Source organism: Ptychodera flava, chromosome 1 (genome assembly GCF_041260155.1).
Source record: "Ptychodera flava strain L36383 chromosome 1, AS_Pfla_20210202, whole genome shotgun sequence".
In the NCBI taxonomy this organism is placed as follows: Eukaryota; Metazoa; Hemichordata; class Enteropneusta; family Ptychoderidae; genus Ptychodera; species Ptychodera flava.
The window spans coordinates 29,537,972-29,550,428 of NC_091928.1; the positions used below are offsets into that span (position 1 = coordinate 29,537,972).

General features: G+C 40.0%; 2 protein-coding genes across 7 annotated transcripts in view; one reads left to right on the forward strand and one right to left on the reverse strand.

The window, feature by feature from the left end:
- The window catches only part of LOC139134738 (transcription factor SOX-6-like), an 88,739-nt gene that overhangs the window by 62,995 nt on the left and 13,287 nt on the right, over window positions 1-12,457 (reverse strand). For 2 of the 6 annotated variants that reach the window (XM_070701739.1, XM_070701793.1), the window contains exon 1: window positions 1,276-1,542. The exons of 3 other annotated variants lie outside the window; for them this stretch is intronic. The gene's annotated coding sequence lies outside the window, so the exon portion shown is untranslated. Of the gene's footprint in view, window positions 1-1,124; window positions 1,543-12,457 lie in introns of those variants that run through there. One more of the 6 variants, XM_070701750.1, reaches the window with a different exon arrangement.
- Window positions 1,721-12,457, forward strand: part of LOC139134777 (branched-chain-amino-acid aminotransferase, cytosolic-like) — a 44,905-nt gene continuing 34,168 nt past the window's right edge. The window contains exon 1 of the mRNA XM_070701833.1: window positions 1,721-1,817. Coding sequence (XP_070557934.1) covers window positions 1,770-1,817 — 48 coding nt within the window. The 5' untranslated portion in view covers window positions 1,721-1,769. The remainder of the gene's footprint in view (window positions 1,818-12,457) is intronic.

Below are 12,457 nucleotides of genomic sequence, written 5' to 3' on the forward strand. Positions count from 1 at the left end.
ACACCAAAGGATATGTTTAATGGGTGATGAAGCTAAAACATGGGCAATATCCAATGTTAACGCGATACGCCGTCAAAAAAATGGTAATAATAATAAAATTGGGTTCTAAGTAGATGTCATTTAAGTAAAAACAACATGTAATCTACTTGAGCACCAAAATCATACGATTTAATTTTACGAGACACTGCAAGTTTTGTCTGTGCTGTTTTATATCTCGCTGTGAGGCATATTCTGTTTAACTTGATAATTTATCATTGATGTCATTCAGCTTGGCGCGATGGAAAATGCTTCTAGTTACATATTAACATGGCATCGTGGGTTCATTGAGTGGTTGTATTTTTGTGTGTACTCTAACCTGTTTTGAAAATGTTACGTACAATGTGAGCAAAGGGAATAACAGACGAAAGCTCATAACACAAATGACATTTCTCCATTTGTGGCGAGAACAATCGACAATAGGTTCGGTCCCTTCTGGTGAAGTAAACACGATAGATCGATACGATGGCTTGTAAATTCATTACGACTCGCGTGCGAGCGGACGGCAGAGCCGCGGCCCCTATGTCCACGGAAGCTCCGGAAGCGGCATGTGCGTACCGCGAAGAGCGTAAGTCCAGCCGCGCCACTCGACAATTGAGCAGTGTAAAAATTTAACTACAGCAATGCATGTCAAACAACAACGTGTCATTCAATGGCCGCTATGTTGTGTACAATGAGAGGGGCGAACACAGAGACTTTTGTTTGGCAGCATTCAATGGGGCCAGACATTTTCTGAACGGAAAAAAGGGCTGTCATAAAGTTATTCGGTCACAATGAGTCTGCCATCGATCGCATGCCAAATCCAAAACATAGTGTGGGTGTTCGCGCTAAGGACAAATCTCAAGGACATCAAAACTTGTTTTGGGGCCGGGAAAACTGATTGACAATGTAGAGACATGTTGTCAGTGACAGCAAGTGAATAAAATCGTGCAGTAGTAGCTCAGGTCACGCGGCGTGAGGCCACCCGCTTTAACATAAACATGTAGGCATTAGTTAAACTACGAGAATGGAAATGCCCCTTCTCAAATTCCAACGCATAACTCCGTGAGTGATGCTACCACATCGACACTGCTTTTGACCCAACTTACCGGTAAAAATATGCCGAAAAATGGCAGGTTTTGCCGTCTCGTGCCACACCGATTGGTTTCCTGCTGAGCTGTAGTCTAATGCAATCTAATTGAACGCATGCCGCTGTAAGCAGACCACAACAAAAGCGATGAACAATAGCACAAACAATACCTTTTGTATCCTCTTTCTCCCGATGCCGCGCTGCTGTGACTTCCTCCAATTACCTCCTTGCTTTTTACACAACTTCGCAACCAAGCTAGCCCTTGTCATTCAACAGTAAAATCCGAAACGAACTGGTAAAGTGTCAGCAGATATTAGCTTGGCATGCCCTTCACACAAACGTACAGTTTTTCGAAGTGAACGGAGGTCTATTACAATATATTAAGAACAACAATGCCAACATACAACACGAGTAGCCATCTTGAATATTTTCTTCCTGTGCATACATACAATACGGTAAACTTATGAACTTATTTACTTCGTACAATTTGACCAAACATGGAGAATTCAAATTTTATTTTTTTTTTGGCGGAAAAATTATGGCTCTTGTCAAGAGATATTCTGTTTTTAAATCAAAATGTACAAAAAAATACGAAAAACGGGATGTCGCGCCAAATAATTTTTCCCAGCATGCAACGTATCGACACGGTAACATTTAATCCAAGATGGCGGCTGTCAGACTATCTAATCACCTACTCAGTCCGACTAGGCAGGTTCGTAGTCATTTAACTTTGCACGCACAAATATTTTTCCCCCTCGACTTTTTTCGTTATTTCAAAATTTTGATAGTTTTCAAGGATTTAAATATCTCCAGAAGACAATGAAAGTTTCTACGCGCGGTAAACATTTGTTGTTGGTCTCACGGTCGCACTGGGGCGACATTCTTTTCCCTTTTTCAGCTTGACTTTTTGTTTTGTTTGGGATTCGTTCGCTAACTTTTTCTTCAACCCGCAACAAACGAATTGAATGTCGCCAATTTTAATTTGTCTTGCCTCTTCACCGGGGTACAATTTAAGTTCTACCGAGGCGTTTTGTGCTTGCTCGACATGAATATTCTAGCCATTTTAGTCGGCCAATCAAAATCGTACCATCTCTGTTAGCGTGTTGGTTCAGAAAGGAAAAGCGATCTCAGATATATATAGTATTTATAGGTCACAGTTGCAGGTTTCGAAATTTTGTCGCACGGGAGGTGCGATCAACAGACGCAAGTAATTTATTCAGAGTTTGTTGTTGTGCAATGTCCATCGAGTCGACGGAGGAATCTACCATGGATATGTTATGCAATATATACCCACTTGACTGTACCCATGTTGGGGCTCGGCGAGGGTGTGTCTGCATTCACGGATTCTGATTGGCAGAGAAAGTTATTTTTACTATGTGGGAGATACTAGTATACTCTTTGTAAATAATGCATCTTGTATTTTACTTCCGAAAACCCTCATAACATTTGTTTTTCACTTTTCTGTTTTCTGGAGAGAAATTAGCAAGCAACGTTTGTGTCACTTGCTATAATTTAGATATGGCTAAAAGCATTACGATACCAATTTCATCTCATAGCTTCTTTGTATGAGGTCACGTAAGTTCACAAGTAGAGGATAACAGGACTGTATTCAAGTTTTATGAAATGTCACATTTAGTAAGGACAACAGTTCTTATTTCAAGAAACAGGCTTACACGAACGACGTCAATCCATGAACTAATTTGCAATATTATAATGTTAAATGTAACCTGCTGTGTACACATTGTTTAGATTTGTATCTGACATTGACTTCAGCCTATTCCTTAACCCTTTTAATATTATATTGATAACAGATCAGAGTATATGTTTTCTTGCCTTGTCTTGTCTGTTGTGTGAGTAGGGGTTTTGCACTTTGTCAACTACTCTGTCAGCATGTTTTAAAATAACGTATGATGTAAATTACTTCTCAAGTTATAGAAAATTCAAGTCATTTTTCCATCGTCTTTTCTAGGTTGATTTTTTGCTGTAAGTTCTTTCAAGAATTCATAATGATTTATTTAAGATTACATTTAGTCAACAAAAAGTCCAGGCAACTAAGTCAACTCGTAGGGGTGTATTCAAGAGAATATTCTAAAGCAGTTTAGAAGTTGGTAAATTTCTGTGGGCAAAATATTTTTAGTACGCTTTTTGCAGGTCTAGAGCTTTTTTGAAGCATTGTCGTATGTTTCTAGTAGGTAACAATATACAATGGTATACTCTATTTGTTGACAATACTGAGTATTTAATAGTTGACAGTATAATTTGTAGACTGGAAAGAGAATTGATTGAAACTTGCATATACTTCAAAGCTTCAGTCTGAAAAATGAGTGAACTGCTGTCCTATTTAAGGTGATTCTTCTTTAGGAAAGCTTTGGTTACTGGTATAAATAAAGAAGACCATATTTTGAAATTCAGGTACTGAAATACCACAATACTGATAAGACTGCATGATCACACTTCTTGGTCTCTGTCACACCAGATTAGATTGTTAACCAACACCAAGCATGTATTCTTTATGATAGGAACTATTTTGTTCTAGTAATGGCCTCACAAGGTTAGTTCTCAGAGATATCATTATCTCTGAAATTCCACAGGATTTTGCACAGGCAACAAAACTGGCAGAAAATGTTAGTAGGGCAGTGACTTGTTAGTAAGTATCTGTAACGAGAAAGTATTGTTTTTGAAAGTGATACGGACAAAGAATTTCACAACAGATGTGTGATGTCAAAGCAGTACTTTTCTGTTTCTCCATATGGGAACTGTGTAAATTTCATAAGGTGTGGACATTACTCTAATCTCGCTGCGATTTAGGTATCCGTTCCATGTTGATTATTCCAGATGATAATCTATTTTGTGATAAAACCTCCCAGCAGTACCTTCACATATCTGTGCTCAAGTTTATATTTAACAATGGGCAAAGAGAAACAACAATGCAAGACCGGATGCATGATGTTCTTTGTGATTGCTGGGCGGTATTAACCCTTACAGGGATTACGCTAGCTGCTATCTCATTGCCGTTGAACAGATATATCTTTCCTGTAGCATTGCAAGGGCAAAGATGTACAAAACATGTCAACCTCATGATCAGACACCTCTAAAGTTGCAGTGTTCACATTTTAATGTATCACTTTTCACTCCTGTTTATGTCGAATGAGAAATGGAACTTAGCAAACTTTGGGTGCGCAAGTTGTCACCGCGGTGTACAGGTTGACATGATATGGGTTACAGTTTGTCAGTTTCAACCCTGCAAGATAATTCTGAAAAGAAATTTTTGACATGCCCTGATAAGCCTTTTATTCTGGAACGGCTGAAACATTTATCAGCAGTCAGAGATTTCCACCAGACAACAAGACACAAAAGAGTTCTTGTGGAAAACAAAAATGCTGATCATGTAAATCATATGCAACTTGTGCTTTCTATCATCAATACTGTCACTTATAGTAGAAATCTTTCATGGAACCTGATGATGTAATCTGATTATGAAGTAAACTCTGTAGCTTCAAATATGTATCAGTCTGACAGAACTCTTGACGTCTTGACAGCTACTTCAGTTTGTCTGGGTTTGTTCCAGCTGCAAACTGACAGTCCCTGCAAGTTGTCATCCTGCGTGAATAATTTATCGCTTTCGGGGCTAGCTGCTAAATTTCTTTGATGAGAGAAAAAATAAAAAATAAAACAGAGCAGATTTTAAGTTAGCTAAGTTTAACCGTGTCAGAACATGAAATATTCACCTCTGTAGTGAATAGGTATTATTTTACATGCTAGCCAGTACAAGAAGTATTCACCTCTGTGACAAAATGGATTATGTTACATGCTAGAATATTGCATGTTAATCATACGGACAATACCGGTAGATGTGTGTTTCTTTTAGATCATTGGACATTGTCATTATTTTTCTTTCAGAAAATGAGTCCTTCCCCCTAAAATATTTTGAGCAGCCAAGTATTAGTCTGGCAGACACAATACATTCTGCACAATAGAATATATTGTTGCTTGATGAATTCTAGTCCAGGCTCGAATTAGTTTTCAATAGCATTCCAGGCTATGTGATCTCTTGGGCGTACTGAGTCTGCAGGACACTACACTGTGTGTCCTTTTTATTCCGGAGTAGGACCATTATGACGTTATTTGCGAGCAGGGAACTTTTGAAATATTGTTGTGATATTAGTGTGCATTTGCAGAGGTCCAACTGCACGAAGAAAAGAATAGGATGAGAGCAAAGTGGTCAGTCTACTAGGGTCAGTTTACTTTCAAAGTTATCAATCAAGTGCCAGTACTTTGAGCAGAACACCACATTCTCCATATGGTTGGAGGTGTGAAAAATAATTCTTTAAAACTTTAAATTTTAGCTCTTTGGTTCTTTTGTTTTGAAATGATGATCGATTCATCTTGCTGGAGGTGTTGAAAAGAAATCTTGAAAACTTTAAATTGTGGCTCTTGTGTTCTTTTCTTTTAAAACCATGATTGTTTCCATCTCAGAGGGGTTGCAAATAAATCTTGAAAACTGAGAATTTTAGTTCTTTGGTTCTTTTGTTTTGAAATCATGATCATTTCTATCTTGGAGGTGTCAGAAAGAAATTTTGAAAATCTTTAAATTGTGGCTCTTGTGTTCTTTTCTTTTAAAACAATGATCATCTGCATCTCTGAGGCATTGAAAATAAATCTTGAAAACTGAGAATTTTAGTTCTTTGGTTCTTTTGTTTTGAAATCATGATCATTTCTATTTTGGAGGTGTCAGAAAGAAATTTTGAAAACTATAATTATGGCTTGTTGCTTCTTTTATCATAATCATATCAAATTGCACCTCTTCATGGTCATTAGACTGTGATTAGGTATATTAATACAGACAGTGGATTGATACGGCTGACATCTATCTATCTGTATCTCTATATCAGTTGTTGTTTTGTAACCCTCTCACCTTCAGCATGACCGGTTTGCTCCAGTGGTGACACTGGTCAAGCTAACCCATTCCCGATGTGGCTCGCTGCCCTGGTGTTTTCTGTGGTTATGCTGGACCAGCATGTCAGAAGCAAGAAGTGAAAGGGACATTTTCTTTAAAGTATATCGCATCACCGATCTGTTTTAATTTTATATTTCTCATTGATGGCCAATGCGTGATATGCATGGAGAATTATCATCTCTTCTTGCAGACCACTATGGTTCTTTTTCCCCATCGTGACGCTGTAGGAGTATAGCTAAGGTGATACCAGGATAGCTTTCCGATAGATGGAACTGCTAAAATCCTATGCGGACTGCTCTGAGAGTCAACAAGGGGTAGGGACACATTTCCAAGCGATGATACCTTGAAGTACCTGTAGTACTGGCTAGGCAGGTGATTCGTTCCAAGCAATTTTTCAAATATCGATATACACCCTCTTTACTGTAGAACACAAATTGATAATGATCGAACTACACAAAACGATTGACCATGAAGATATGCAAGGATAAGTTTAGAAGTAGAAGTGATAACCCCATGACATCTCATATTACCCCAGGTATAGGTTATGTTATCTCTAGTGAACTCTGTGCGTGCAGACCTTTGCAATGACAGCAACAAACACTGACTGTGTAACAAAGGATGTGGTAGAAACCCCTACACCATGTATTCACATAGAGCATTCACTTCTATACAGACTGGTCTCGTCACCCAGACTTACATGTAGTAATGCAGGGTTAAGGTGGAGATAATGACCAGTTTGAGAATCTGCAATCATGTCACAAGATAACCTCGCTGTTCAGGTTACTTGTCAAAGTATCAGGTCAATCCACACGGCAGATGTAATTTTTATCACAAATCAATAACCTCTGATTGCTGAATACGAGTCCATTTCTTGGCTGTCCTACCGTTGCCAAGTTTCTGTTACTACAGTCAAAGGTCAGCTTATGGGATCAATAAAATCCATACTTAACCCTTTTCCTGCCAAGTCGGTGAAAATCCGCTTGAAATTCGGTGTAGCCAGAATCTAAGCACTGGTGACCGTTATTCGACCAACCCGGTGGAAATCGGCCCTTTTGGGTACCCCTTTCCTGCCAAGTCGACGGCACTACGTTTTGCTATCCCCTGTGCGTTTAGGGGTCATCCGAGGACAGGTTTTCTGACAAGGAACGCCTTTTCTCCTCGAAATGGGTTCGCAGGGAGTCGATAGACAGGGAAAGGTGCAGAAACCTGTCCGCCAGTCCCCCACACCCGAGGGGGGCTGGTTTTTTTTACCGCTTTTTAGCGGACTTGGCAGGATAGCATGGTGACGTTTTCTGGCGGAGTTGGACGTACTTGGCTGCCTGGCACTATAGAGATTGCTGCCGAGCTTGACCAACTCGGCAATGCTAATCTAGAAGGCTACCTCTTGCAAACGACTTGGCAGATGGTGCCGATGGTGCGAGACGAAAGTCACTTATTCAGTTGTGCGTGACTGAAAATGAGAACGTATTTTTGACGGGACGGCTCGACTTGTTCCTCCAATGGAACGGATATGAACGACTCGGAAATACCATTACAAACTGGTGTCCGACGTACTAAGCTGGGCTTCAGCTCTGCAAGTTCAAGCCAGGCAACGTCCTTCACTGCCTTGGCCGTGCCATTCAATGGACATGCTTTGGATTTTTATTTATTCCATCGTCCGAAGTATTGGCTCTGGTTTGCAGGCAAACGTATCCTGTTGCCGATGACCTTGGTTGCTACGTACGCTATTTGCGTACCGAGAATTCAGGGTACATGCGGTCAATTCTACGGGGATACCGCCTGTACTGAGCAGGGACTGCTTTTGTTATGCAAACCAGCTAGCTATACAATGGCTGCCAGGCATGGAGACGTCGATGGCTAGAACAATGGAAGCATATTGCGTTGTACCCGTGCATCGCAAAAGTGAGACTGACAACTTGGGTGTAGTGACTGGTTATCACTGGTTAGCTGCAGCCCAAGCCATGGCGGTACAAACCCGTACCTGACTGAGGACCGCTCGATTAAGTCGGTAATGAACGGTAACACTCGTAAGCCAACTCCCAAACGAGCTGGCGAAACTACGTGGAAGCTGTGCTTGCCTCAATGGCTCAGCCATGTCGTTAGTACAACGGCAAAAACGTAGTTTTTGTGCTACACTGCCAAGTCGTTGAAGGTACGTATTCAATTGACCCTACCCTGGGGAAAAAGGACAGGTTTGCCGGTGCTGCCGCACCCCTAGCATGACCCCCAGGGTCTCTGACTAACAGACGAGCGAGGTTATGTTTGTGCCTAGCGGACGTGCGCAATACTGAAGGAGCTTATTTCTGTAAAAGTAAGCATGAAACGGCAATAAAATGATGCACCCCCTGGGGCAAACAAAGCCGCTGACCCCAATTTTTTTCTGCAGTAACCCTTGAGCACCTTCCCCTGTATACGGGCATGTAGAAATTATCGAAGTCTAACACGTATAAGTACGGCTAAAACTACCCTGAAAATGGGCGGTTTCTGCCAAAATGCCTGGCAGGATAACGTGCAGGAGAGCCAATCTTTTGCAGGCACGGAAAAGGGGGCCGTTTTCTACTGACTTGGCAGGATAACGGACAAGGGCGCTCGGCAGGAAAAGGGTTAAACTAATCATTAGAAAGTTCAAGGTACATATGATAGACGGTGTTTTGAAAAATTGGCAATCATAATGTGATTTAGATGTGTCACCAGCCCTGCCATAGGATGTGCTCTGTCAATTATTTTCAACTTGATTAGCGTAGAGCATATGGTTGCCACATCATTCTGAATATCAAAAGCCAATAATTAACCACTCCCTTTCCTGTCTTTGCTGTGGATGTGGATTAACCCCTCTACTGCAATGGTTTCACCCCAACCCCATTGTTATCAATGGTGAATGTGGACCTTGCTATTGAAAATTGGGGTGAACAGGTTTAAATGCAAGTTGTCAAGGTTTTCATGGAGTCCATATTGCTGCACAGGGCTGTCTGATGAGCCTGTGTCTCTGGTGAATTATCTTCAAACTTTTCAGGACAATGTAGTGTCTATCCATTACCTATCACTGGTGGGGGAGGTGAGGGAAATGTCACGATAATGCCATAGAACATTGCATATACCGGTATGTAACAGTACATTCCATAGAGCAATATTTACACAATAATGTACCCCCTCCCGGAACATAATGGATAAAAGGAAATTGCACAACATGATGTACAGGTATGAGGTGAAGCCGAGTACACTATGGAGTGCAAAATTTGCTTTAATCAATTATACCTCAGGTCGGGAGGGGGTACATTATTGATATCATTTTATAGTTTTGGCAATGCCTGTAAATTTGTAGATGTAGAAAACATCTAGGGCCACAATACTGGATAATGGGGTACATGATCAGTAATAATCTTGGTGGATTGATATCACAAAATTCACTGGTATTGACAAAACTCCAATGATACCAGAATCCTGGTATTATAATTTCACTCATGGGTTTTTATATCAAAATTACAATAATGCCAAGTACTAGGTACAATCATAGAGGGTACCAACCAATAAATTTATGCAGTTTCTTGGTGTATCAATGGGCAGACCATTCTTTTTCTGCATTGGTACCGGGGAGGGGACTGGTAGGCAATGTTTTCCATCAACTGGGGTCCCTCTCGTGCATCAACAGGTAGAAGAATTATACTTAACACACAACTTTTAACCAAGACCAAGTAGCAGGGAAGAATTCAGTTGGGATAGTATTCAGTTGATCGGGTCTGCGTAAGATAAGGGCAAAATTTTATGAAAGGTGGCGAAATTATGTGAAAGATGGCCAGCGGTTTATGGGAGCTTTTGTAGCTGGGAGAGAGTCCACTTTGAATTTTCCTAGCGGGAAGTACAGAAAGGGAGAAAACTTGTCGGTGGGCATGGTAGTGGAAAGTTTTCAAGTGGCAGCAGAAAGGCAGGTACAGATAGCTTCACTTATCTCTCAACATTTACTTTTCAAAATATAATGTTATACGCAGAGTAGCAAGTATAACCACTTGTGCTCATGCTTTCTAATAATCAGCCGGCGTGTTCCCTCTGTTTCTAGTCCATCCCCAAGCCGAAAGGTGTCACCGTGACATCTCAAAGCTATGGTATCTTCATTTGCTGTTTCTGATAGTGTATCATTAAATTACATTGAGCCAACTATCTTCAAAGTGTTGTCTTGTGTCGATTATGGCAGGTTCTTATCCAATATTACCGTAATAAAATGATGACGTGACAACTGTATTAGGCAGTATCACGATTTTTAATGACATATTATATCATACCAGTATATTGATGGCGCAAATACAGTGATCTGATTGGTCGAGGCGCGAAAAAGAACCGTGGTATATTGGCGATATACCACGGCTGGCATACGCGCGTGCTCTCAGCTTGAGGAAAAATCCGTTTTTGACGTTCCACGCTGGAATTCCAATATACTGTTATGATATAATAGCAATAAATCACACCCAGCGATGGTATACCACTCGATTTTGACCAGTTCACTCCATATATGCACTCGCTATCGCTCATGCATATATGGAGAGAACTGGTCAAAATCGAGTGGTATACCATCGCTGGGTGTGCTTTATTGCTTAAACATACAATACCCAATGAGGATATATCATGGATTCGTAGAGACTGTTTTTTTCACGTAATAATTTAGAGTGCCTTAGCTATGGGAAAATCCCATAGCCAAGCGACTTGTAGTGACATACTCAGAACTCGAAATTATCTAAAACAGTTTTTATGTGTATGTGTTTTGCAAGTGGCTTACCTATGGAGAAGGGCACCCTTTGATATTTCCAAAATATTTCCCAAATATGTCAGAAGTGTAAAAGTAAACAATTACTAACCTGAGTGGCAAGCACTCCGATAATTTTAACTGGAGACCCCAGAAACAGTAAAATCAAATTTATCAATTTCCAGCATGTGACATGTTCATACTTCAGCCAATCACAGCCTGTATCAGTACTGATATTGCCCACTGCATTGGAAAAACAACTGAACTAATTTACATAACAATGCACAATTAGCATATATTCTTTGTTGCAAAAATGTATTGTTGTATGCTATTAGCATATGAATAGATTACTCAAAAAACAGGGGTGACCCACCCTGAAAATGCTCTTGAGGAGAACCCTGTACCATGACCTCGAGTGCTGCCGTATTCTCCCATAATGCCCTTTTGTGGAGGCATGTCAAGTGCCGTGCTATACCGTAGGTAATGAATGGCACCGTTGAATTGTAAAAGTGTCACCTTTCTTGGCTGGCCAAAATGTAGAAGAATCTTGAGAGAAGTTGTGGAGCACTTTGATCAATCCGATTTACATAACAATGCATAATTAGCATATATTCCCAATATTATCCGTTCAGCATTATTTCAAACTTCAAGATGGTTATATTTTGTGATTGAGTTATAAAATTTAAACATTTTGAAGTTTTTCATGTTCACAAAACATTCTAAATATTGCCTATTTCAATCAGTGTTCTCCATAGAACAATTATAGACTGGTGGCGGCCACTCTTTCATTTTTGGTAAACAATAGAAACTCATTACCATAACAATTACAATTGTTGTTATGCAAATTAGCCACAACTCTTCCAGAAAATCCTGGGAGAACACTGTCAATATATCTCAAATATCACCATATGAATAAAATTGTCCTAAAGAGAAATCAACAGCAAATACCATATAAGAACTACCGGTTATATATTAATAGCTTGTGGGCAAAACATAGGTTTTAAGTCAGATAATCAAGTGTACTACAGTTAATATAGTGATAAACTTTTGGAGCAAGTGTATATGTACATCCTAACGTAGCTAAATATATCACTGGTTTGAAACTATGATAATAAATTGAGATTAGTGCGGTGAAATGAGAGCCTTTTAAACTGTTCATAGGAGTAATTTTTTGTCATCTATTTATAATCTGATATAACAATCATAACAATAGTGCATTGTTGTGTTCATTTAGCTTGCATGGATTGTGAACTTCTGCTGGTATTTAACAGGCATGATGCAGGTTGGGCTGATGGTATTGTAGTACCTCTAACACCCCCCTAATGACATCATGAAGCGTGTCCTTTAGATCAAAACTGAAATAAAATGGAAGATGTGTCACTGTGGAACAGTTTATTGCAGTCTTGGAGAAAGTTTGCCCCCGGCCACTTTTTTATACAGTCTCATAATAATATCAAAGCGAGTATGCTAGGCCTGCCTTACACAGCGGCCAACTGACCTGAATGGCTATTTCGATGTGGTCTCAATGAAAGTTACATGTAAAATGCCTGTCATTATATTATGGACACAGAGACTGCAAAATGTGGTTCCCTGTCTGCAAAATGTTTGAAAGTTTATAGTTTTTGTCGGTCCAAAACTGTTGACTGTTAATGCAACGTTT